This window comes from Pelophylax lessonae (assembly GCF_965119305.1).
Source record: "Pelophylax lessonae genome assembly, chromosome: 6".
In the NCBI taxonomy this organism is placed as follows: Eukaryota; Metazoa; Chordata; class Amphibia; order Anura; family Ranidae; genus Pelophylax; species Pelophylax lessonae.
In genome coordinates this window covers 217631598-217658571 of record NC_138773.1, presented here as the reverse complement: position 1 = coordinate 217658571, position 26974 = coordinate 217631598, and the positions used below count along the sequence as shown (strand labels likewise).

Here is a 26974-nt window from a genome sequence, read left to right as displayed (position 1 = left end):
CTTGTTTGCCACCCTCCCCCTCTTTACCATTCTGAACTTTTTTTTTTGTGTGTTCTGTTTTTGAAGAATCGACTCAGGTTAGGACAACGCTGGATCTCTAAACAGGTAAGTATCCTGGTATTAAAAAGTCACCAACTACAGTATTTGTAGCTGCTGACTCTTCATTTTTTTGTTGGGGGGGGGGGGACTGAAGCGCCTCTTTAAAGCAGAGTTCCACCCCCCCCCCCTCCAAAAATGAAAAGTCAGCAGCTACACATACTGTAGCTGCTGGAGTCCAGCGATGTCAGCGCCACAGCCAATGTTTCCATCGGCTGTCGGGTGCTGCCACCACCATTGCTGGTAAGGGAACCCGGCAGTGAAGCCTTGCGGCTTCACAGTCGGGTACCTACTGCGCATATGCAAAGCGAGCTGCGCAGTCCTATTGGCTTGGCGGTGTGGGAAGGAGGAGGTGGCCAAACATCTGACCAAACATCTGCCTAGGCGCCGAGGTGCCGTATCCCGGGAAGTGGGGAAGGGTACCTGTCAAAAACAGGTACCCATTCCCCCCCTTCCCCCTGAAAGTGGCAAATGTGGCACTGGAGGGGGGGGAGGAAGCAAAAGAGCAGAAGTTCCACTTTTGGGTGGAACTCCGCTTTAAGCACGTCCTGAAGTCTGAAAAAAAACTTTTAGCGCAATGGCTGCTCATTATTTTACCTTCCTCCCCATTGTTCCTTCTATGAATAAATATAAGATGGCTTATTTCAGTTTATAAATCATTTTTCAACCACTGGTTTTAGTCACTATTTTAGTTTTAGTAACCATGCATGAAAGTGTAGGTATGTGAGAACAACATGACAGCCCCAGAGGTAGATTACTGGGGAAGAAGAGTAAACCTTCACTACTCCCACAATATGCCTCCTCTGATTTATACTAAGGAACACTTTTTAAAACTTTTTTTTGTTAAGGTGTGTGTACTCTTTAAAGTAGACCCCAAGTTTCCTTTACTAAAACTGACAACAACTATGTAATCTTAGTTTGCCAATAAAGTTCATCACATTTCTTAAAAAGACTTCATTGCCTGTGGCTTACCAATGACGTCAGCACCTCAACTCATGCATGTACCGTACCACTGAACTCATCTTTTGAAAAAAGTTCCCTTTGAGATCCCCCCTAATCTCCCTTTGAGATCCCCCTGGGTATATAGAACTGTGAACATGGGGGTGAACGAAAGGCTATTTAGTCCACCACTGCAGTCTACAGTATAAAATAATGCAATATAGCATGGTATCTCTTCATATAAAATATTGTCAGTTCTCTCTAACACCTTCCAAACATACTGAAAATATGGGCGTTGTGAACCCACCTTTTAGTAGTAGTAGCGGATTCGGTTATCAATTCCTTCAGATTATGCACTGCCTTATGGGCTATTTATATAGTGCCACGCAGCTCCTTCCACTAAATATACTTCAATTACCAAATCTTAAATTATATGACCAATGTGGAATAAATATATTCTAGGTGCTGGAACTTATTTGTGAATTACCAATATATATACAGAATAGTGCATAAAAAAAACAAATATTGAATCACACACCACATGTAAAAATGACATCATAAATGTGCGCTAAAAATAAAGTGAGTCTATTAAAAAAGTTGTCTTTACTGTGAATTTACAGAATTTGTAAAGGTTAACTAGAGCATTAATGTAAAAGGGCAAAACACAATTTCAAAAGCATTCCTTTCTCCTATTATTATTTCAAAAAAGTCTGTAAATTCACAGTAAAGGCAGTGTGATGAACTTGTAAGCGACTTATGAGGAAAATCGCATGCATTCAGTATAAACATAAACTTAAAAAAAATATAAGTGAAAGAGTGAGCAGTGGGAGAAAGTGGTTGTTGCCATTACCATAAGGAACCATTCCTCACGGAGGTGTGGAGATTATCCTGAGGATACCCAAGAGGTGTTTTTGCCCTTTAAAAGGGGAAGATGCAATTTGACCTATTGTTGTACATAGGTCAATTTCCTAAGGTGAGAGTTTAATCTGTCAGGTGCTGGAACACTCGGGATTCAAGTTGTCTAAGTCTCTTATTGGATATTTCCTTTTTTTTAAAGGACTTACTTTAAAGACTTTTATATTTACATCCTCTTTTGGGCACATTTATGTTGTAATTTTTACTTGTGGCGTGTGATTCATTATTTGTTTGTGTTGATTCACTATTGTAAATATATATTGGGGTATCACATATAATTTCCTGAACAGAAGATATTATCATATTTTCAGCAGGTAGGATATGTTTTTCTTTACATTGGTCATATCATTTGAGATTTGATAATTTAAGTATATTTTGTATTGTTTAATGAGTGGAAGGAGCTGTGCAGCACTATATAATTATTATATTTGCTTTGAGGTAAGGGAACACATATCAGTACTTGCTGTAGTTCCAGTAAATATTATATACACACAGGTTAGATAATTGCATGGAGAGTATTTCACTATATTATTATTGGTTGTTCCTTATCTCTGGAAGTGAGACTACAAAGTTTTGGATCAAAAGTTTGTAATTTTTTTTTTTTTTTGCAATTAGATTTTTATTGAATTTTAGGTATACATAACCAAAAACATGAAAGGGTAGCAGATGTATAAAACCAATTGTACACACTCTAAGAAAAGCAAAACAAAACAAAAACATGTTCATGAGTAAGGTGCGTTGTACATGATTGTTGGAACAGTGATCAACAGAATAACGAAATACAAAGAAAAGCATCCTGTACATACAAAAGCCAGTAGGTTAATTCACCTCAAGAACCATATAAGGGTTTGATATCATGTCTACAGATTCCACTTACTGGTATCATTCAACCCATGGTTTCCAATTCCTGTCAAAGGAAGCGTAAGAGGATGATGTAATAGCTAGGAGTTTTTCATATTGGTAATTGTGTGATTTACTTGGGCCAGAACCTCTGAAGGTTTGGAGTAAGGTTACTTCTCCAATGTCTGGCAATGACCAGCTTGGCTGTTATTAGGATATGTAAAACCACTATCCTGTATACAGGGGGGTAGTTCTCTATACCTATTAGTTAATTTGCTAAAGCAGGTTTTGGCTGGATTTGTATCCCAGTAATTTCTACAATAATAATAAAAAATGTATTACAATAGCTAGTGAGGCTTTTACAGGCCCAGAAAATATGAAGACGGATGCCTGGGTGACCACACTCTCTTCAACATAGTGAGGATTGAGAGGGGTAGTATTTAGCCAGTGTGAATGGGTTTCTATACTACAAGCTACTAATTTCTCTGATAGTTCCCAGTAGTTGATACAGTGGGAGGACGTATAGCTATAGCTAAAGTCTGAGGACCATTTAAGTCTGATTCCCATGTTAGCATGGGGTTAGTTTTAACCAATTTGTCGTTTTTGTTGCAGGGTGTTTTACAGTAAGGATATGCCTTTGTTTGAAGTTAAAGTGTTGGTAAAGTAGTTTCACACTTGAGAATAAATATAAATTGTGGGAGGGGGATGTTTAGTCAGGAAGGTAATGATGCATGTGTAAGTAAAGTGGAATGTTTTAGGAAGGTCGTATTGTGATGCCAACATTGCAAATTATTTAGGTATACCATTCAACATTAATTCATCTATCCAAGAGATACCTTTCACCACCCATTGTCTAACTGAAAGGTATGGAATGAATATTTCCAGTATTTCTACTGGTAGTTTAAGTCTAGTGCGTATTGAATCTTGACGTGACTGACGGAGAATAGTTCTCCAAAGTTTGTGATTTTTTTTTAATCCAGCAAATCCTTGGGATTTGCCACAAACCCATGGTAGTTGCGAATCTGAAACGTATCCCTAATATGAACTTTTTGGGCATCCTATTCAAAACCCATAATTAAAAAATAAAGGAGATTGTTCCTCTACCCCCCCCCCCCCCTCCTTTGCTATGGCAGCTTTAACTGTTTTGAAAAGGCTTTCCACAATATTTAAGAGAATGTCTGTAGAAATGTGTGCCCAGTCTGCCAAAAGAGCATTAGTAACGTCAGAACATGGCTAACAACCTGCTTGCAAATTCCTCTCAAGGGTGTTGAAGTCAAGGTTCTGAGCAGGCTATTTGAGTTCCTCCATCCCAAAGTGATTTATTATATATTTATGGGCCTTGCTTTATGCACAGCGGCACAGACACCCTGAAATAGAAAAAGGCTTTTCCCAAACTATTGCTACAAGGTTAAAAGAACACAATTGTATTAAATGTCTTTATATACAGTACTGTAGCAATAACCATAACATTCACTGGAAACCCCCAAACTAAGTAAAGCATCCACATACCTATGGACATAAATGTAGGTGTGATGGCCAGGGGTCCACAAACTTTTGACCATATAGTGTGTCTGTACTTTTCATGTGCAGTTTACAGTTAGATGCCATTAGCACAGTCAATCAATATCCTAGGCCAGTTTTTAACTGCCTATTAAAGAAATATTTTATTGCTAATTGCATTTAATTATCAATAGAATTGACAACTTACATTGCCAGCATTTCTAGAAATTCATAGAGCTGAACTCTTCCATTCTCCACATAAGTTGGTCCTTTCTGCCTCAGATACATAGACAATTTCTGTGGGGACACGACCAATCCACACATCTGCATTAAAACAGACACATTAGAAGTTAATGTTTGGAGATCTGAGCCCAAATACACTGCCAGTTTAGAAAATAGGAGATGATATGTATTGTGAAAAGCTCTTTATTGTTTTATCGAAATAAAATATTAGATAATTTAAAGAACAAGTGCAAAAGAGTTTCTTAGCTTTTGATTAATCTTTCACTTTGTCTTTTTAGTTTGCCTTTTTAAAAAAATACTTCTTCATCAAGGTTGACCATTTATTAAGCCCACATGGCCCTAAAAGTTTTTCTGTTTGCCCAACAAAAAGGTTATAATTAACTGTACCCAATAATTTTAACTTCTTGCCATCCGCGCTATAGCCGAAGTACGGCTACAGAGCGGACTCGAATTTCCGGGAGGCCGTCTTTATACGGCCTCCCAGAGACAGTCTTTCCGCGAGCTCCTGCGAGCGCGCATCGGGGAAAATCTGTGTCGGCCGTGTCCCTTGGACACAGCCAACTACAGATCGTGGTAAATGGCCAATCACAGCGGCCATTTACCACGTAATCGGCCCATGCAATGAGAGATGATCTCCTATGTAAACATAGGAGATCATCTCTCATCGCCAGCACTCCTTCCTCACACAGAGACTGCAGTGTGAGGAAGGAAGAGAGCCGATCAGCCGTTGGGGACACAGTGGAATGTAATCAGGGCACTGATCACCAGTGCCCTGATTACTACAGAGGTAAAAAAAACAATGTGCCCACCATCAGTGCTCACAGTGCCCTCCATCAGTGCCCCCCATCAGTGCCCACAATCAGTGCCCATAGTGCTGCCAGTCAGTGCCCATCAGTGCCTGCTCATCTAGGCACTGATGAGCACTGACTGGCAGCACTATGGGCACTGAGTGTGGGCACTGATGGTGCTGCCCATCAGTGCTCATCAGTGCCGCCCATCAGTGCTCATCAGTGCCACCCGTCAGTGTCCATCAGCGTCACCCGCCAGTGCCCATCAGTGCCGCCCATCAGTACCGCCTCTCAGTGCCCAGCAATGCCACCTTTGTGCCCAGCAGTGCCACCTCTCAGTGCCCAGCAGTGCCATCTATCAGTGCTCATCAGTGCCGCCTATCAGTGCTCATCAGTGCCGCCTATCAGTGCCGCCTATCAGTGCTCATCAGTGCAGCATATTAGTACCTCCTCATCAGGGCCACCTCATCAGTGCCCATAAGTGCCACCTCATCAGTGCCCATCAGTTCAGCCTATCAGTGCCCATCAGTGCCGCCTCATCAGCGCACATCAGTGAAGGAGAAAAATGTATTTATTTTCAAAATTTACTCGCAGAAAATAAGAAAAACTTTTTTTTTTCAACATTTTCTGTCTTTTTTCTTTGTAAAAAATAAAAAACCCAGAGATGATTAAATACCACCAAAAGAAAGCTCTATTTGTGTGAAAAAAATTATAAAAATGTCATATGGGTACAGTGTAGCATGACCGCGCAATTGTCATTCAAAGTGTGAGAGCACTGAAAGCTAAAAATTGGCCTGGATGGGCAGGGGGTGAAAGTGCCCGGTAGGCAAGTGGTTAAATGCTGACTGATTGCATCTGTTAATTAACACCCAATAGCCCCCAATGTGCTAAAAAGTAGAAGCTGTGCTGAACCTTGGTTCCCAATACTGGATGGTGTTCCTTGATACTGTACATCACATAAACTGGGTACTATCGGCATTGGAATCAATACCCATATTCAGGAGAGCTTTTCATGAACATCTTAGTTAAGTTAGCTATCATTTAAATCAAATTTAGATTTTTAAAATGTGGGTAGCATATGCAAAATGCACACATTTAAAAGCTTGTTTTTTTTTTAAGGCACACTGTAATCATGCCTGAAAATTTAGTATGGAAAATACAATCAAAGAACTAGGAAAAAGTATCCATAGGTTTTGTTTTTCATTCTTTAAAAGAGTTATAGGGTAGGTAACATGGACATAGGCTTTTCTAATAGCTGTAGGATATACTGTCCAATGCTTAGTGTGCATTTTAGGTGCATTCATATTACATTCAGTTTTGTAACATGAATGTAAGGCATCTGTGTACTAATCCGAGGGATCTAAAATTGCATTCCTTCTCAGATGCTTTCTAAATGGCCTAGCAATAGGGAATCTATAGACTTTTTACTGGTAAGCCAGTTTGTAATAAAGTAAGATAATATAGGAAGAAAAACACCAAACAATTTCATCATGCAGAAAAGTTTAAAAAATGTATAAAGTTCAAATTATTACAATGTTAATGAACAGTAAAGAAGTCTACGTTAGCATGAATGAAGATCAAAAAAAAAGTTACATCTGCTTTTAATCTTATGTATAATTTAAAAGGGAAGGCAATGTTTGCACAATGTAATTGGTATAGCTCTGCTGTGTGCGCAGAGGGATGTCAAACAGAAGCAGATCTATAGTTGCTGACATTAAATGACTTAAGCTGGTCAGCTGCTCAGGATAGGAACTGCTTGCTGGCCATGACATATATCTGTAAAACAGTCTGAAGCAAATTTCAAAGCCTGGATATTAAACACGACAGCACAGACATTTTAATCAAATACCTTTCCATGAACACATGCTCTTTTAAAACTTGACAGGAGTATCAGTATAGTTTGATGTGCAGGTGGAGCACAGAATACTGTGATGCACAAAAAGTGGGTCTCTTACAGTTCCTGGAGCTCCTGTAACAAGGCTCAAATAGACAAGTGGGTTCATATTGCAAATTCCATTTACTTAGGGCTCATGCATGCTGTATGTTTTAAATACTGCATGCTGGATGTTTTAAACACTGCAATTAGTGTTTAGCATTTTTTTTCTCTAGACACCCCTCCATGGTAGCCTATGTGTTCTTGCACACATAGGCATTTACAGGCATTTAGTGGGAGAGGCATTTAGAGACAGAAAAAAAAACCTAGGGCCAGTGCATTTAGGAAAGGAGCATTTCAGCAGTAAAAACACTTTAACGCGCCTAAAGGCGTGTAAATGCGTATGAACATGACTATTAGGCTACTGCTCAGCTGCCTGCATATTGGTTCAGAGAAATGGAAAATAAAATAATATCAGCGCACAGAAAAAATCATATATTATTAGCTGCTGAACACTCAGGTCAAAGTTACAACACCCGTACAGTCAATTCAAAAAGAAATAGTGCAGCGCTTCTTATACACATCTAACATAATTGACTTAAATGACATATAGTTGAGTAGAAAGTCCATGCAAGGCCCGTGAAGGATAGGTGAATCAGACTGATCCTTTATGGGAACACTGGTGCTTAATAGTGCATGATCGCCCACCACCATGCAGATTGGCCTCTCACCTCAGAACCATACAAGACAAGCCCAATTATCCACTCTATGGAAGGGGTAATCCTGGATCAACTTGAAACAGAGCTCCACAGCTCCTCTAGATGGCACTCAAACACACAATAAGGTAGCCAGAGCTCTCCTCTCTCAGCAATGGACCTGGATCAGCTTGGACTTTCCTCTACTCCACTTGTGATCAAGGGAGACACAAAGTATACAGACACATAGCGTAATCCTGCTAGCAACTTTATTAAAATACACTGTAAAAAACTCTTACTCTGTTTAGAAGTTTTGCAAGCCAAACGAGTTGTGACAGGCAGCGGCGAGTCCTGCATGGACCTCGCCATATTCCAAATGACTGCGGGTGACGTCAAAGGCTCCACCTTCCCCCCGTACACGTATCGTCCCCCTATGGGTGGGGACTTCCTCAGCGGTGATTGGAGGCTTCAACAGATTCACCCATATATAAAACCTTCAGTAGTGCATCGCAGAGCTGGATCCATCGGTGAACAATTGGTGCACAGCGAATACAGGGGTGATTCCCCCCGAGACCCCTGCAGGATCTGAGGCACCTACCCCTGTGGATCATGCATCTGCTGTCCTTTTATCCGACAGAGAACCACCTTCACTCTGCCAAATGGGAGTCCATTTAGATTAAGGCATTTCGCCAATTGCAAAACCAGGGCAGTCGTCTACTTGATGGAGTGTGAGTGCGGTTCTTTCTATGTGGGCAAAACCAAACAGGAATTCCATGATCGGGTAGGAAAACATCTGGCGATCATGAGGATCAGCAACCTCTACCTGCCCTTGGGCAGGCATGTAGCTGGAACTCATGGTTACCACATGCCCACTGTGAATTTCACGGTTTTGGACCGCACTCACATTCCATCAAGAGGGGGCGACTGGAATAAGGTCCTCCTGCAGAAGGAGGCACGCTGGATTAGGACCCTGAGAGTGACTACACCTCCTGGCCTTAATGAGACCGAAAGGTTTAGACCCTTTTTGTCTGGCTTCAGCTCGGGCAAGACTGATTAGAGATATATCAGTTCTTCTCCCCCTCTCCCCTCTTTCTTTCCCCCTTTTTCTTTCACTTTTTTTGTTTTCTTTTTTTGTTTTTGTCTGGGTGCATTTGATTGTTTGATTGTATGCTTGTCATTTATGATATTTTCCTGGTTCTCGGGAATAGGCAGGGTTGCTGAATTAACTATTTTGTATATATATATGTATATATGTATGTATACATGTATTGAAATATGTTTTCCCATGCATATTTTCCCATGCATATATGGGTATTCTTTAGTAAAACAATTTTTTTCAGTAGATCCAGGTGTGGTGGATGGGACGTGTGCTTTTTGATTTTTCAAGAAGAGACTCCCAAGCTCCCCCCCCTCCCCCCTCCCCCCCTTTGGGAGGGGAGTTTGGGTGCTACATACGCATCAAGCGCTTCCACACTGGTATCTTTCTGACTCTTAAATATGTGCAGTTGTGTTCACGTCATGTGTCAAGTTTATCTGGATATGTGAGATGAATACTGCTGCTTACTATGGCCTTGTTAACATAATTGTATGTATACCAATATCATTGACATGACAGTTGCATACCACCTGTTGGCATCGCATGTGTGGTGTTTATTGGAGCAACATCATTCCCCATTTTCTATCATGCATTGCCCTGCCCAATCTTCATGGGCTGAGGTCGGGGGATATGGCTATGTAATTTACTAATTCAGACTTTTTTGATTCCCTTTCTTTTCCATTTTTGGGTTGGACCATTTTGAGGGGGTCCCTTCGTTTATTTATTTATTTCCTTTTTTTTCATTCCCAAGTAGTCAACAAACTGCTCCTCGGTTTTCTTTTTGGGATGAGGTTTTTATCCCATTTGTCCCCTGTCCGGCGCGGGTGGCTGGCGTCTCACCCTTCCATGCCTTGATGTGGATGGGTGGTTACATTCACCCGGATCCTTGTGGGGGATTTTCTCCCCCCCTTTAAGTCTGGGGAAGAACCAGCACCTGCGCCGGCGGCCATCGGTCCTCTTTGGGTTAATGTCTGGTAATCAGCGGTAGCCTCTGTATTGTGGCACCCGCTGATCCTGACATTTCCGGTCACTTCCGGCGGAAGTGAGGCGTTTCCAGCGCGGTTTTCCCCGCGTTGGCACCCTTTTTGAGGACGCCAAGGTCCGTGACCGGCGTCAGTCTCATGGAACCCCCTTGTAGAAGGGGTGTTCCACCTTGTGGGGATTTTCAGCACACGATTGGGGGCGGCCAAACTGGAGCCTCTTCTGAGTTTAATCTCAATTAATCACCAAAAACAGATTTTTGTCTTTGGACCTATGCATTTTTGGAACAATTTTCTTCTGGGATCCCATGTAAGTACAATTACTGCACAGCTGGTCTTTGATAGATCGACAGGCTATGCATTTAATGTGATACCTACAACAGCATTGATGCCCTTCCTCTTTTAACATGCGTCATTTTATATGCTGGCTTTAAATAATGACCCAGAGACTTGTATTACTAAAGACAATGCACAGTGATTTGAGCTGCAACTATTGTCTTTCCTGTCTTGTTTTTTACTATACATATATATATATATCTTTTACAGTGCTTTTGCCGGTCGGTTGGAGAATATTTCTTGTTTTCCTGCGGCCCTACAGGAGAATATGGGACTCACCTATCTCATGAAAACTTGGATGCAGATATTTGGAACCCCTTCCAATTAAAAGTTTTTTACGCATGTTTTTGCCCTTAGAGGAAGGATTTATGGGAATTCCGTTTGTTTCTCCCTTTTTCTCCCCTCCTATGGTCAGTCTGAATTTAGTAATCATATCCAGATATATGTTGCTATTACCCACATATGGACATGCCTGCGGTTTGTATGCAGCTGTTTTATTATGTTTTCTATCTTTATTTCTCTAGAGTTGAAATCTATCTCTCCCTGATGAAGAACGGAACTGTTAGTTCTAAATATGTTTGAAACGCGTTGGATCAGGATCTATACTCTGTCAAAGGGATTTTTCAGTGTTCCACGACATGTATTTTTTTATGCTGTGATTTATATGTGTAATTTTGAACCTATCTGTGTATTTTTGAATAAAAGTAATAATTTTTTATACCTTTTTGTGTCTGTTTGCCCACAAAATCCCAAACTGAGGAGACCAATCCTTTTATTCTTATATATATAAGCCGAACTGCCCGCTCATTGGCCAGACAGTCCGGATCTCCTGATTGGCTAATCCCGGTAGTCACGGCAACTGAAACGCCACAGTCCGCAACAGCGGAAGTGAGTGGGCCCGTGCAGGGATTGCCAGCCGCTCATTCATTGGCTGAGCTGAAACTCACTAGTGATAGGCTGATTTACCGTCACCATGGCTACGGAGATGCCGCTATGTATAACAGCAGGAGTCAGCGAGCCATATATGGTTCTAAGGGCAAACGGCCATCACAAACTCTTTCTAAAAATATATACTGACAAAAAGAGGTTTCTTAAACGAAGAGAATCTGGCTCAAAGTACCTTTTTCTGTTCTTTAGGCAAAAATCTTTCATGAATCCATGCCGTCTGTTGCTTAAAATATTTTTCCAGCAAGAACTCATCTATGTGGTCTTTTATTAAACTCTCCAGTATCTTCCCAACTATATAAGTTAAACTAACAAGTCTATAGTTACTTGGCAAAGACTTTGATCCCTTTTTAAATATAGGTACCACATTGGCCCTACGCCAATCCAGTGGTACTATTCCAGTCCTTAACGAGTCCCTAAAAATTAGAAACAAAGGCTTTGAAATAACGGCGCTCAATTATTTTAGGATGCGTGGGTGGATTTGCCTTCTCTTTGTCCCCAGTCACCCAATCCTGATTATTTTGCAAAGGGCCTACATGCTCAGACCTAACCTTTTTACTATTAATATATTAGGAGAATTTTTGGGGGTTTGTCCTACTATCTTTTGCAATCTGTCGTTCATTTTTAATTTTTGGGTCCTTGATTTCCATTTTACATATTCTGTTATATTCTTTGTAACAATTAAACAATGGTAGTGTTCCTTCATTTTTATATTTTTTAAAAGCTCTTTTCTTTTTATTTATAGCTTTTTTAACTTTGGCCGTGAGCCACATAGGTTTTATTTTTAGCCTTTTAAACGTATTAACCATGGGAATATACTTTGCAGTGAGTTTGCATAAAGTCTTTTTGGAAATTTCCCATTTCTGTTCTGTGCTCATCGATGCCAATATTCCCTCCCAATCTAAATCCTGGAGAACAGCCCTCATCCTTGGTTTTTGTATTTCCTGTATGAGTTTTTTGCTTACAGGTCACATTAAATGAAATCATATTATGGTCACTGCTACCCAGATGTTCTTTTATATGAACATTATCAATAAGCTCTGCATGGTTTGAGATCACCAGGTCCAACAGAGCATAATTTCTAGTGGGGGCCTCAATAAACTGCACCATAAAAATTGTCTTGTAATATCTTTAAAAATGTTTGCCCTTTAACTGTTCCAGCAGTGCCATTACTCCAGTCAATGAATGTCTGGGTAGTTAAAATCCCCCATTATTAACACTGTCCCAGCCTTTGCAGTCCTTTCTATCTGTGCCAGGAGCTGAGTCTCCATCTCCTCATTAATACTGGGTGGTCTATAACAAACTCCAATGATAATCTTTGTATTACGCACACCCATGTACATTTCAACCCATACTGCTTCAGACTCAGCACACTCTCCATCAACTAGGTCCTCTTTCACACTCACTTTGAGATCAGTTCTCACATAAAGACAGACACCACCACCCCTCCGTTTTACCCTGTTTTTCCGAAAGAGAGCATAGCTAGGAATATTATTAGCCCAGTCATGTGAAGAATGAAGCCAAGATTCAGCAATACCAATTAAATCATAGTTCTCCTCATGCACCAGAGCTTCCAACTCACCTATTTTGCTTGGCAGACTTCTCGCATTGGTGAACAAACACTTTAATTCATTGTCACATTTTGCACACTTATTTTGCATATTTTTAATTTTGGTACAAATAGTACCATTTCCACTGGTCGTTTTTAACATGGGAACCTTCTTATGCTCTGCCATAACTCTCCCCCAATCTTTCCCCATTCCACCCACCAATAGGAGCTGACCCCTGTCTGACCAGTCTGCCCCATTATAATCTAATTCACCCTCCCCCCTCAATCCTAGTTTAAAAACTCCTCAAGCCTTCCCATAAACCTCTCCCCTAGCACAAAAGACCCCCTTCCCAGTGCTTTAAAAACCCAAATCCTTCCTTCTTACACCAGGTCTTTAGCCATGCATTCAGCTCTCTAATCTCCCCCTGTCTTTCCTGTGTTGCCCATGGCACGGGCAATATTTCAGAGAATATCATCTTGGAGGTCCTTCCCTTCAACTTGCAGCCTAGTTCATTAAATTGGTTCTTAAGGAGCCTCCACCTTCCATATATTCTGTCATTGGTTCCAATGTGGACAAGACAGCTGGGTCATGCCCAGCCCCTCCCAGTAATTTATCAACCCGATCTACAACATGACGGACCCTGGCACCAGGGAGACAGCAAACCATTCGGTTGAGGTGATCCTGGCGACAAATTATTCTATCAGTCCTTCTGATTATAGAATCCCCAATTACCACCAACTGTCTAGGCCTACCTACAGTCCCCTCATCACCTCTACTGCTCTCCCGGCTTTTAGGGATAGCAGTGACATCTAGGGCTGCCACCTCTGAGCTTGCCACCCCCACATCTTCACCTAACATGGCAAATCTGTTAGGGTGCTCAAACCCAGGGCTGGCCTTCCTTTCCTGTGAGCCCCTACCACTCCCTCTGACTGCATTAACCTATCTTCCTACCTGATAAACCTGACTTACCCCTCCACACTTCACATTACCCCACTAGCCACCTGCTCGGCGAGCAGAGAACCCCTTATAAGGTTGTCAGTTCTGCCCAGTGTTGCAATTTGCTCCTCCAGATCTCTAATGTGAGCTTCCAGAAGGGCAACCCGTGCACATCTGTCACAGAAGTATCCATTTTGGAGTGGTTGCTCCGTTATTGTATACATGCGGCACACTGTGCACTGCACAACATCTTCAATCTTGCTAGAACACATTTTCCCAGTTACAACAATAATACAATAGAAAATCTCAGATGTTACTTACTGGTCAGAAGACTCCTGTTATAATCTCCTGTTTTAAACTTACCACTTAGTCAAGGTCCACTTGTCAGAGATCCAGCAAGCAAAAAGGTGGCAATCTCAAAAAAGAGCAAGCTCAGAAAGGAGTCCTGCAGAAATTTAAATAGCACCTGAAGCACCTGTGCACAAAGTAAGGTCCATAAAGACCTGGACGAGCGAGTTTGGGGTGGAGGAACTTGACTGGCCTGCACAGATTTCTGACCTCAACCCGATATACCATCTTTGGGATTAATTAAAGTGGAGATTGTGAGCCAGGCCATCTCTCCATCATCAGTGCCTGACCTCACAAATGCGCTTCTGGAAGAATGGTCAAACATTCCCATAGACACACTCCTAAACCTTGTGCACAGCCTTCCCAGAAGAGTTGAAGCTGTTATAGCTGCAAAGGGTAGGCCAACTCAATATTGAACCCTACGGACTAAGACTAAAACCCTGTTCTGGGATCTGAGGGTCATCTCTGCACATTTGTTTATTTTTCAGGAGTTATTTATGCGTGAAGCTCACAGGTTAGTTTAATTCACATGTGCAACAATGAAAGAAAAAAAAAAAAATATATATATATATATATATATATATATATATATATATATATATATTGTGACAGCATGAGACGCTGTCACTGTAAAATCGGTAACCTAAAGGACACAGAGTATGCACAATGGCTCTGTGCAGGACTACAGAGTGTAGCTGTGGAGTGGAGAAGACTGCTTTTGCAGCTTTTTCCAGGTTTTGGTAAACCTAGATGGGGCTCTGTAGTTGGGAGATTCCACAGTGTCTTGGGTGGGATGGAATCTCCAACCCGGTGTCCAGGTTTTGTGGAAGACCAGCAGGGTGTGTGCTCAGGTGCACGCAGCCCTTATAATGAAGGTTTGGGAAGACATCAGGGCTCCCAGTTAGAGACTGCTCCACCCAAGGGAGACAGGTGGTCTCTAGTAGTCGGAGAGGCTGCATGTGGCAGCCAAAGCCTGAGTGTCTGTAGGAGACAGTAAACGTCCTGGGGCCACAAGAGTGGTGTACATCAGTGTGGAGCCTTGTGCATTAGTGTGAAGTTGTCCACACTAAAGGAATCTGTGGTCTGTGTGACCAGCACCAAGAGCAGAGGTAGTGCTACAGCGAGAGAGCCAAGTGGGCTAGCATTTTCAGTTTGATATATATTGACTGGAGAAGAACCCCTGCGTGGGAAACCTGTATTATGGACTTCTTATTTTGCCTTTTAATAAAAATGGGCTACCAGGCCCTTAAAATATAATACCTGCCTGCAGTGAATCACTGGAAAAACGCATCTGCCACTGAGCTAATGGTCCCCCATGTTACAATATATACACAGTATGTCACAAAAGTGAATACACCCCTCACATTTTTGTTAATATTTTATTTATATATTTTCATGTGACAACACTGAAGAAATTACACTTGCTACAATGTCAATTAGTGAGTGTACAGCTTGTATAACAGTGTAAATTTTCTGTCCCCTCAAAATAACCCAACACACTTAATTAATGTCTAAACTACTGGCAACAAAAGTGAGTACGCCCCTAAGTCAAAATGTCCAAATTGGGCCCAATTTGCCATTTTCCCTCCCCAGTGTCATGTGACTCATTAGTGTTACAAGGTCTCAGGTATGAATGGAGAGCAGGTGTGTGAAAATTGTTGTTCTAACTCTCACTCCCTTATACTGGTCACTGGAAGTTCAACATGGAACCTCATGGCACCTCATGGCAAATAACTCTCTGAGGATCTGAAAAAAAAAGGAATTGTTGCTCTATATAAAGATGGATTGGCTATAAGAAGATTGCCAAGACCCTGAGACTGAGCTTCAGCACAGTGGCCAAGACCATACAGGTTTAACAGGGCCGGTTCCACTCAGAACAGACCTTGCCATGGTTGACCAAAGAAGTTGAGTGCACGTGCTCAGCTTCAAAACCAGAGGTTGTCTTTGGGAAATAGACATATGAGTGCTACCAGCATTGCTGCAGAGGTTGAAGGGGTGGGGGGTCAGCCTGTCAGTGCTCAGACTACTGAGAAGGAAGCCTCTCCTAAACATGATGCACAAGAAAGCCCACAAATAGTTTGCTGAAGACAAGCAGACTAAGCACATGGATTACTGGAACCATGTCCTGTGGTCTGATGAGACCAAGATAAACGTATTTGGTTCAGATGGTGTCAAGCGTGTGTGGCAGCAACCAGGTGAGGAGTACAAAGACAAATGTGTCTTGCCCACAGTCAAGCATTGTGGTGGGAGTGTCATGGTCTGGGGCTGCATGAGTGCTGCCGGCACTGGGAAGCTACAGTTCATTGAGGGAACCATGAATGCCAACATGTACTGTGAAATACTAAAGCAGAGCATGATCCCCTCCTTTCAGAGACTGAGCCGCAGGGCAGTATTCCAACATAACGACCCCAAACACACTTCTAAGATGACCACTGCCTTGCTAAAGAAGCTGAGGATAAAGGTGATGGACTGGCCAAGCATGTATCCAGACCTAAACCCTATTGAGCATCTGTGGGGCATCCTCAAATGGAAGGAGGAGTAGCGCAAGGTCTCTAACAACCACCAGCTCTGTGATGTTGTCATTGAGGAGTGGAAGAGGACTCCAGTGGCAACCTATGAAGCTTCGGTGAACGCCATGCCCAAGAGGGTTAAGGCAGTGATGGAAAATAATGGTGGCCTCACAAAATATTGTCATTTTGGGCTCAATTTGGACATCTACACTTAGGAGTGTATTCACTTTTGTTGCCAGCGGTTTAGACATTAATGGCTGTGTGTTGAGTTATTTTGAGGGGACGGCAAATTTACACTGTTATACAAGATGTACACGCACTACCTTACATTGTAGCAAAGTGTCATTTCATCAGTGTTGTCACATGAAAAGATATAATAAAATATTTACAAATGTGAGGGGTGTACTCACTTTTGTGAGATACTGTGTGTATGTATATATATATATATATATATATATATATATATATATATATATATACATAGATCCCAGAACAGGGTTTTGTGAAGTAGATGTAATAATATGTTTATTTTTTTTTCCAGAACTTTAGGATTACAGCCAGTATTACAAGAAACATAATCTCTTACACTACTTCTTTTAAGATTGTGTTTGCATAGTACTGTACTGTAGAGATGATCGAACGGTTTGGGTCGACCATCGGTTCGACCAGAACATTGGGTGTTCGAAATTCGGCCGAATTCCAAACTTTTTGCTGAAAAAGTTCGGAATTTGGCAACCAGAACCGACCAAAATGCAATGGGACAGGAAATGGGCTTTAAAAGCCAGTGATTGGACCAGAACCATCAGTAAAAGCCAATTGAGGGGGCAGGAGAATGCTGGGAATGTGATTGGAGTGACTAGGGGGTCCAGAGGCCAATCATTAGTGAATACGCCCCCCAGTATATAAGATAGCCCCGCCAAATTCCTAGCATTGTAATACAGGGACGTGGAAGAGAGTGGAAGCAGTTCTGTTACTTCTGCTTCAAAGTGTCATTTAGCAAGTATTAGTGGGAGGAAAGGGATATGTAGTGTAGTTAGGGTGCTATTTTCCACTTTAGTTAGATTCAAAAATCTAGTTTCTGTAGGGAAAGTGTTAAGTGCCAGGGTGACCGTAGTGTAGTGTAGGGTGAACTGACTCTGACTGCTATGGCAGGGTGACCAAACCCTTCCATTTCAGGGTGACCGCTATAGAGAAAAGATTGTTTCTCTTAAGTCACTTATAGAACAGCAATATGGCTTCTCGCCTGTCACCCGGCTTTTTGCTGCAGGCATTTATAGGGCTTTTTTGAGGACATAACATCAGAACTTCTGTATAGGGGTATATATACACACACACTTATATGTATTTATACACATACACACATATAGGTGTTATAGCAGAGAAGCCATATGGGTGTTAATTATTTCATTAGCGCAAGTATAGTGTTCTGCTACTTTCACACCAATATATGTGTATGTGTATATATACATATAAGTGTGTGTGTATATATACCCCTACACAGAAGTTCTGATGTTATGCCTGCCTCCAATAACCCCCAAAAAATGCCCAAAAAAACGCTTGTTACAAAACCGGCAAGGTGTGAAAATAGCGGAGCCATATCCCTGTTCTATATTAATTCTAATACAAATGATCTTTTTTTTTTCTGGTTCTGGACATGCTACAGAGCTGAAACTTCACAGGTACACTTTTTAGACCCACCAGACACTAAATCCAAAGAAATCTCTTTTTTTTTTTCAATAATTTTTTCAATAATTGGCTCTCTATCAAAAATGACAATTTTTAAGAAGTTTTTTGTGTGATTAATAGTCTCTGGGGCATGACCCAGAATCCTAGGCACTTTTAGGGGCATTTATTTGGTTTTAAGGCTTCAAAGGCTTCCTCTGATAGGCAGGCAGAGCCAAAACTATACTCACTCTCTAGCACCTACCTAGGAGGGTGCTACATACACTTAAAGGGACCAAGTCTGTCCCTCTCCAGCCAAAATGAGGACATCATTTTGGATGTATTGGCTCTGTAACAGTTTCATTTTTTAGACTTCTTTCCTTAGCACAGAAAATGATCTATCGTGCTACTTCATTCACCCAAGTTCTGGAAATGTCCCTTGTTTCTGGCTCAGTGTAGTTCTTGAGAACTGTAATAAAGTGTAATATTTCTCTTGATTTCTTTTGTTCCGGAGTCCTGAACTATTGATAAATATCCAGAGTGAAGCAAGAAAGTGCAAAGGGAGACTGGAAGTGTCAGCTTTCATTTCCTTTGTTGTCATATGTACAATAAATGTATCATGCTTTCACTGAGAAAGTGCATTTTGTAAGTAGTCGGTGTGTTTGCGATGTAATTTGCAACAGATTTCAGCAAGCAGCTTTAATTAGGGAAGTAGAAAAATGCTTTATAAGCATATTCGGAAGTTACTTAGCTTGATTAATTATACCCTACAAAGACAGTTCATTTCCGTGTCCTCGTATTGTTTGCAATTGTGCCGTTCATTGCAGTGTTTTATTGCTGTGTACCATTTCTCATATATTCTAGCTTCTTTGGGTAAATGGTTACTGGGAGCACGGGGGGCTATTCATATCCAATTAGACTTTATTTTCTACCAGGCCAAGCAATGCCATTATATTCTACAAAACATGCCTCAACTAATAACATAACCATATATTCCAGAAAGTCATTTTTGTTGCGTAGGATTAAGAAGAACCATTCAGTGCATCAGCCAGGCAACATGGGAAAAAAATAAAGCAAATGTAAGCAAAAGCTACCACATATAGCTTTTTAGAAGAGATGCCACTTTTCATTTTTTTTTTTTCCTGACAGTAGGGGTTATGTATCAACAGCTTGTAGGCAGGTGCAGTTAGCTAGTCTTTTACTGTTCCAGAGTAATGTTGGGTTACAGAAAGTAGTGTCATCAGGTGCTAGGCCCATTTTAGTCCTGCAGTGATGTCAGGAGTCGGTGCCCACATATAAACCAGTTTGGGAGGAGCCCTACTGCACTTGGGGCATGAGAATCAAACAACACACACCAGATATACCTAGCACAGCCAAGGCCCTGGAAAAGGCTGGAGGCTGGGGAGGAGTAGATCTGCACCCAGGAGAGTCAGCTGTGGACTTCCTGACCCTTATAAAGGCGGGACCTAGGGCGGGTTGAAAAATGACTTTTAGACCAGGGCAAGAGTTCTCTGAGTGGGGCTATTTCCCTGAAGGGTCCTGGAAGAGATGTACCTATTGAGGAGGTGTCTGCAGAGATCCCAGCCCTGGGAGTACTAAGGATCCTGTCACTATGGAACTGTGGACTGTTAAAGGGAGATGGCTGCTTAAAGTGCTGCGTATGCTTTCACATGTGACTGCTGAGGATTGACCACCAAATATGATTGACTATGTATTGTCAAGTGACTCTGGAATGTATGTCGACGTGATGTAACCGTTTATGTCGTTCCCTAAATACCACCAGTAAAGTGCAGCAACTCTTTTCATTTGTAGACATTTCTTGTTTGGGGATATACAGTAAAACCTTGGATTGCAGGTAACTTGGTCTGCAAGTGTTTTACAAGACGAGCAACATTGTTTATAAATTTTAACTTGATAAACGAGTGAGGTCTTGCAATACGAGTAGCGTCATTTCACAACTGGGTATAAAATAGAAGAGAAATCCCATTTTAGTCAATGAGGGCGGTCTTAATTAGCACTACTGAAGTATCTCTGACTTTAGAAGAGATTCCTGTACTACTTTAAGGCGACTTCTATCCGACTTGTGCCAATAGACTTCAGGCGGGTTTTTGAAAAAAAAAATGCTTATGCTCAAAAAAGCTTAAAGGAGCTCAATAAACCTTGCACAAGAGCACAAAAAAGCACAAGCTTCTTCAAGCTAAAATAAACGCTCAAATGCCTGTAAAAGCAGGTTTTTTTTTTTTTTTTTTGACCTGCAGTTTGCATGAGCCCTAACCCCGATACTCATCTTAATTGATTTAATTTGGATCTGACATTACAGAAAGATTACCTAGGCATTCCTTGAAGTTACCTTGAAGTCACATTGCCTATAATCTTTTTATATGGACTATAGACCAAAGGACTTATGAATAAAGGGTTGTGGAACCAATCATTTGAGTTTCCACTATTTCTTATGGGGAAATTTGCTTTGATATATGAGTGCTTTGGATTACAAGCATGTTTCAGAAACAAATTATGCTCGCAATCAAAGGTTTTACTGTAAAGGTCAATGACCAGGAATGTCTGGTGGAGATCTCTGGCATAGAGTGGGGCACATTATGGCTTAGCCTCAGCAGGAGGGACAGTGTTTTAGCAATGACAGGAGTGGGGCAGGGACATGGTACTCCTGGCACTATCAGTAGCCAATTGCAAAGCCCCTCTTACAATCCTCTTACAAGCCTAAAATGCCTCAGCGATTCCAGCACAGTTCTATTCCAAGACGCTCCTATATCCTTCAGCCATCTTTGACTTGAATTGTTGCTATCCCCAAATGTTTATGCATGTTGGTAGTTGTGCTTTCTGTAGGGTACAATAAATAGCATTAGGAGATTCCTTCACTCTTTGCTATTTAAGACCAGTTCACACCAGGCGCGTTGCCTGGAATTTCCTGCACCACAGATGAATGGCTTGCTCCTTCCTGTTCTTCACCGACAACGCTATCTCCCTTTATCTGAATTTTCTAAGATGTTTTTCATGTACTGAAAAGGTTGTCGGTCTTAGACAGCCCCACCCCCATCCCTCCTATCCTTCACAGAACATGATCTCCTCCTGTCTTCATAGCCTTTTTTAGGCTAGAAGCATCTCCTGAGAGATAGGGAGAGGGCAGGCTTTGGAAGTAGCTCTTGTGATCTGCATGCAGGTGCCAATAAATTGTTAATAGCACCCGAAACGCAAATTGCAAACACAGTTCACTACTTTTTGCACAGTCCAGTGCATTTTGCAGCCTGTTGAAATGAATGGGCTGGCAAAACACACTACACAGGAATGAGCAGGAATTGCACAGGAATGTGTTTATTCGAACATGCACGGTCCCAGGCAATTCTAGTGTGAACCAGCCATCAGTGGAAAATGAAATGCATGAATACAAAAAAGGATCTGTATACATGTATATTTGTACCCTAGCCCTGTTGTCAAAGTCTATCCACATTCTGGGGTGCATGTCCTCCATTTGTTTACTGATGTGGTGGGGAGCACCTGTATACTTCAACTCTTTCCTGCCCAGTATAGCTTGATCCATTTAGACTTTACTGAGGCACTATGGACACATGATCTTTCCCTGAACACTAATACAGCAACACCCCCTGGAATCTACTGTCCTGGCCTACCTACCACCACCCAGTAACCCTATATCCCAAGCAAAAGGGATATATAATAGTCCCATCAGTTCTATACGACTTCTTCTCTTCTTCCTTTTTTCTGCCCAAGAGGTAGCTCCAAGAAGCTAGAGTCTCAAAAATTACATGTCTGCATGTCTTGGTTCCTCCTGCACTGCTTCTCTTGACCAACCACGAGTGGACTGCTTCCAGACTACTATATAAATATATATATATATATATATATATATATATATATATATATATATATATATATATACACACACACACACACACACACACACACACAGTACATATACTGTGCAAATTATATATATATATATATTGTGGCAGGACGAGCCTGTGTCACTGTTTATTATGGCGGTCTGGACCAGATTTTCTTGGAAACAGGCACACTAATGATGTAGATGTGTGCTGCATTCATCTTAGAGTCAGAAGTAGAAATGAATGCCCCACCCTCCCAAGGGGATCAGTGATTGCAAGGGAGCCGAGAAAGGTGCACATTGCACCATATTGTCTATGACAGGACAGATCAAGGCACAAGCTTGAGAGAGAAAAAGAGAGAGAGAGAGAGATAGCCTGGGACAGACGGAGCAGCTAGGATGCTTCTGAAAAAACATGGAGCTGAGGTACAGTGTGTGTGCAAAGGCACTGGATGTGTTTAATGGTCAGGAAGACCAAAACTACTAAGTTGAGCAGTAGAGCTGTATAGAGAGCCTCAAGACTGAATGTTGTTTTCCCTTATCGTATTAAAGATGAGAACCCCTTGCATGGGAAGATATCCATGTGATCTTTTGTGCTACTTTTAAATAAAAGTGGGCATAAAAGCCCTAAAACTTATTTTCTGGCGCGGAGTAAACTCACTGTTTGGAACTACCAATAAGCTACAAAATCCTGAACTTGTCACACTATACACACAGTCCCACACTGGCAGAAGCAAGGCTGTCACTAACTCAGAATCTATGGTACACCTCACTCACCACTCTGGAAACCTCTAGTGGCTACCTAGGCACCTTCACTGCATATTTTTAACTATAGGGTTTCCAACCCTAACTACTGTAGCCAATTGGGGAAACTACACTAGGCTCACCTGTGGCCCTACCCTACAACCCCTCAAAGGATAAGTTCACCTCCGTAGAAAAAATAATAAATACACATGTTTTTGCAGGTAAAAAAAAATGTGCATTTATTTATTTTGTAAGCCTGATCAGGAGCCTGGTCAGCAGATCATGGGTGAAATCTCAGGCTCCTGCAGACAGTCAAAGTAGCTGTCTGCCTGTACCTCATATAGGTACTGAATGACAGGAAGTGTCAATGAACTGAAGCGAGCGTTAAGCGCCCTGGTAGTTCCTTGAGAACTACAAGCCAACAGCCGCAATGTTTGACAGTAACTGTAGTTCTCCCAGAAACTCTGTAAATGAAGGAAATGGAATTGTGACAGCAGGTGTGAAGAGAAGATCCCTAGATCCCTGGCCCACTGTCACAATGGAGTCCAGGGGGGGTATTGCTGCCATCACTATCATACTACTGTCATGCACTGATCATGGGTGTAACATGTTAGGAAAGGTGAACGTATCCTTAAATGACCAGCGGCCATTGAAGCCTAGATATCCAGACCAAATTTAGCAAAAACATTTGATATTCTTTTTTAAGGACACATAAGGTGTTTTATTTGGTATACTGCAGTGGTCTCCAAACAGAGGCCTGTGGGTCAGATGTGGCCCTCTGTGTGCCTTATCAAGCCCTTGGGGCACTGTTAATCCCACTAATAATGAGGCACTATCCTTCCCAGTGACAACAAACATGAGGCACTATTCCGTTCACTGACATTAAGATTGGGACACTATTCCTCTCACTGACACCAATGATGGGGCACTTTTCTTCCCACTGATACTAATAATGGCATAATATTCCTCTCATCAATACCAATAATGGGCACTATTTCTCCTCCCACTGACCACAGGTACTGTGTAATTTATTTACCCCCTCTGACCACAAAGCCTAAGGAGTTGTCCACTCCCACTGACACTAAGGCATTGCCACTGCCTGGCCCCACAAAAGTCTGAAGACTGTAAGCTTGCCCTTTGTTTAGAAAGTTTGGAGACCCCTCCTCTACTATTTTATTATTACAATTTGGCATTTAGAAAAATATGTTCTGTCAGCTCCCCGCTCTCCTCTATGAGAGATCGGATGAAAATGGACTACCTGTCCATTTTCTCCAAACCTATCCAATCCGATCCTCCAGACGGATGGAAAATAGGGTTTCTATCCATCTGGATTTTACAGACAGGATCGGTTTGGATAGCAGTGGGTGTCAGTGGAGATGTCACCACTGACATCCCCTGCTCCATAGGGGTGCATGGAGCATCTGATCAGGTTCGCCTGAAAAACTGACAGGCAAATCTGATCGGAAAGCCTGTGTGAAAGGGTCCTTAGGCTGGCCATACATGTTCAATTTTCTTGCACAATTTTCTGTTAGATTTACCACAAACCATTTAATATGAGGTCAAAGCTAAACAACACTTTCACTTGTATCCAATTAGGTAGGTATTTGTGCTACATAGTTGAAGGTAAATTTCAAGAAAATTGTAAGAAAATTGTATAATGTATTGTCAGCCTTAGGAACACTCACAGCTGATATAACAAATTAACAGATGGATTTTGGATAAGCATTCAATTAATGGGAAATTGTGCCTGAAGTTGGGTATACAGTAGTAGGATTTTGGTCGATTTTTATTTGTAAGAACACTTGTACGTTTTTCTTATCATTAGTGGGGTTAAATTAATGTTAATTTTTGACTGCAGTGATGGGATAATTTGAAGGGGCAGGATGGAAAAATGTTCTCAGATGTTCAAATTTCTAACAGTGTAAGTGGTTCTCGTTCAGTAAAGTCCATTCATTCAAAAATCTTTTCAACATAGGGATTTTCCTATGAATTTTCATTAAAAATGTTACTAATGTATACCCAACTTAAGGATGTTAATCTACAGATTGCAGATGTTAAAGTTTTAAAGGTAATTTCCCGGAAAATCTGCCATGTTTATTATGTCTGTGATCATTTAGTGTGTTATTACAAAGGGTCCCCTCTCTTCAATGTACTGGGGTTCATTCTAAAACCTAAAATTATAATTTCCAGACTTTATTAAAACACTGTCTTTTGGTGAATCCTGTGATACTGGAGAGAACATAAAATACAATCATTCTCTGGGAAAAGCAGTGTAATTTATATGGTTGGAAGGTTTTTTTGTCTTGAAGGTTTCCAGGCATACAGTGGAGATCGAAAGTTTGGGCACCCCAGGTAAAAATTTGTATTAATGTGCATAAAGAAGCCAAGGAAAGATGGAAACATCTCCAAAAGGCATCAAATTACAGATTAGACATTCTTATAATATGTCAACAAAAGTTTGATTTTATTTCCATCATTAACACGTTCAAAATAACAGAAAACAAAAAAATGGTGTCTGCAAAAGTTTGGGCACCCTGCAGAGTTAATATCTTGTACTGCCCCCTTTGGCAAGTATCACAGCTTGTAAACGCTTTTTGTAGCCAGCCAAGAGTCTTTCAATTCTTGTTTGAGGTATCTTTGGCCATTCTTCCTTACAAAAGTCTTCCAGTTCTTTGAGATTTCTGGGCTGTCTGTCACGCACTGCTCTTTTAAGGTGTATCCATAGATTTTCAATTATGTTGAGGTCAGGAGATTGTGATGGCCATGTCAAAACCTTCAGTTTACGCCTCTTGATGTAATCCCCTGCGGATTTCGAGGTGTGTTTAGGATCATTATCCATTTGTGGAAGCCGTCCTCTCTTTAACTTCAGCTTTTTCACAGATGGCATCAAGTTACCATCCAAAATTTGCTGACATTTTATTGAATCCATTTTTCCTTCTACTCGTGAGATGTTCCCTGTGCCACTGGCTGCAGTACAACCCCAAAGCATGATTGATCTACCCCCATGCTTAACAGTTGGACAGAGGTTCTTTTTATTAAATTCTTTGCCCTTTCTTCTCCAAACGTACCTTTGCTCATTCCGACCAAAAAGTTCAATTTTAACCTCATCAGCTTGTTTATATGTTCATTTGCAAAGTTCAAACGCTGATTTTTGTGGTGAGGATGTAGAAGAGGTTTTCTTCTGATGACTCTTCCATGAAGACCATATTTGTACAAGTATCTCTTTATAGTGGAATAGTGTACCACAACTCCAGTGTCTGCCAGATCTTTCTGGAGGGATCGTGCAGTCAACCGTGGGTTTTGAATTGTTTTTCTCACAATCCTGCGAGCTGCTCTGTCTGATATTTTTCTTGGTCTTCCAGATCTTGCTTTAACTTCCACTGTTCCTGATGACTGCCATTTCTTAATTACATTCCGAACAGAGGATATTGACATCTGAAAACGCTTTGCTATCTTCTTATAGCCTTCACCAGCTTTGTGAGCGTCAACTATTTTCAGTTTCAGTTTTCTAGAAAACTGCTTAGAAGATCCCATGGTGCTGATTGTTGGGGCAAGGTCAGATGAGTCTGGGCATTTAAAACCTTTGATATTGACATCACCTGGTCTTCCCAGACGATGATTGAGAACAATCCATGACACTGGCAGGTCTCAGCCTTGCAAAGGGGGCAATGCATGCTATAAATTCTGCAGGGTGCCCAAACTTTTGCAGACACCATTTTTTTGTTATCTGTAATTTTGAAAGTGTCAATGATGGAAATAAATCTAACTTTTGTTGACATATTATAAGAATGTCTAATTTGTAATTTGATGCCTTTTGGAGATTTTTCCATCTTTCTTGGCTTCTTTATGCACATTAATACATATTTTTACCTGGGGTGCCCAAACTTTCGATCTCCACTGTATAGCGGACACTTTTTTACTTAGAAACTTAACTTACAAGATTTACTAAAATGTGTTGTCCTTACAAAGATGTGTCTTCTAGGGCATTTAATTTACTCATGAATGAGAAGTATTTATGTCGCTAAGTGGAAATTGTAAATGTTGTCTGATCGGTATAGAAATAGAGACTTATGTTCAAAACCTATTTTGACCACAGGGTCTTTTCAGTGAAAAAAAAACACT

The 26974-nt window shown here is 41.2% G+C and overlaps 1 protein-coding gene across 1 annotated transcript in view; it reads right to left on the bottom strand.

Annotated features, from left to right (window-relative positions):
- Positions 1-26974, bottom strand: part of LOC309558826 (uncharacterized protein) — a 326395-nt gene that overhangs the window by 122287 nt on the left and 177134 nt on the right. The window contains exon 6 of the mRNA XM_082261904.1: positions 4499-4614. Coding sequence (XP_082118030.1) covers positions 4499-4614 — 116 coding nt within the window. The remainder of the gene's footprint in view (positions 1-4498; positions 4615-26974) is intronic.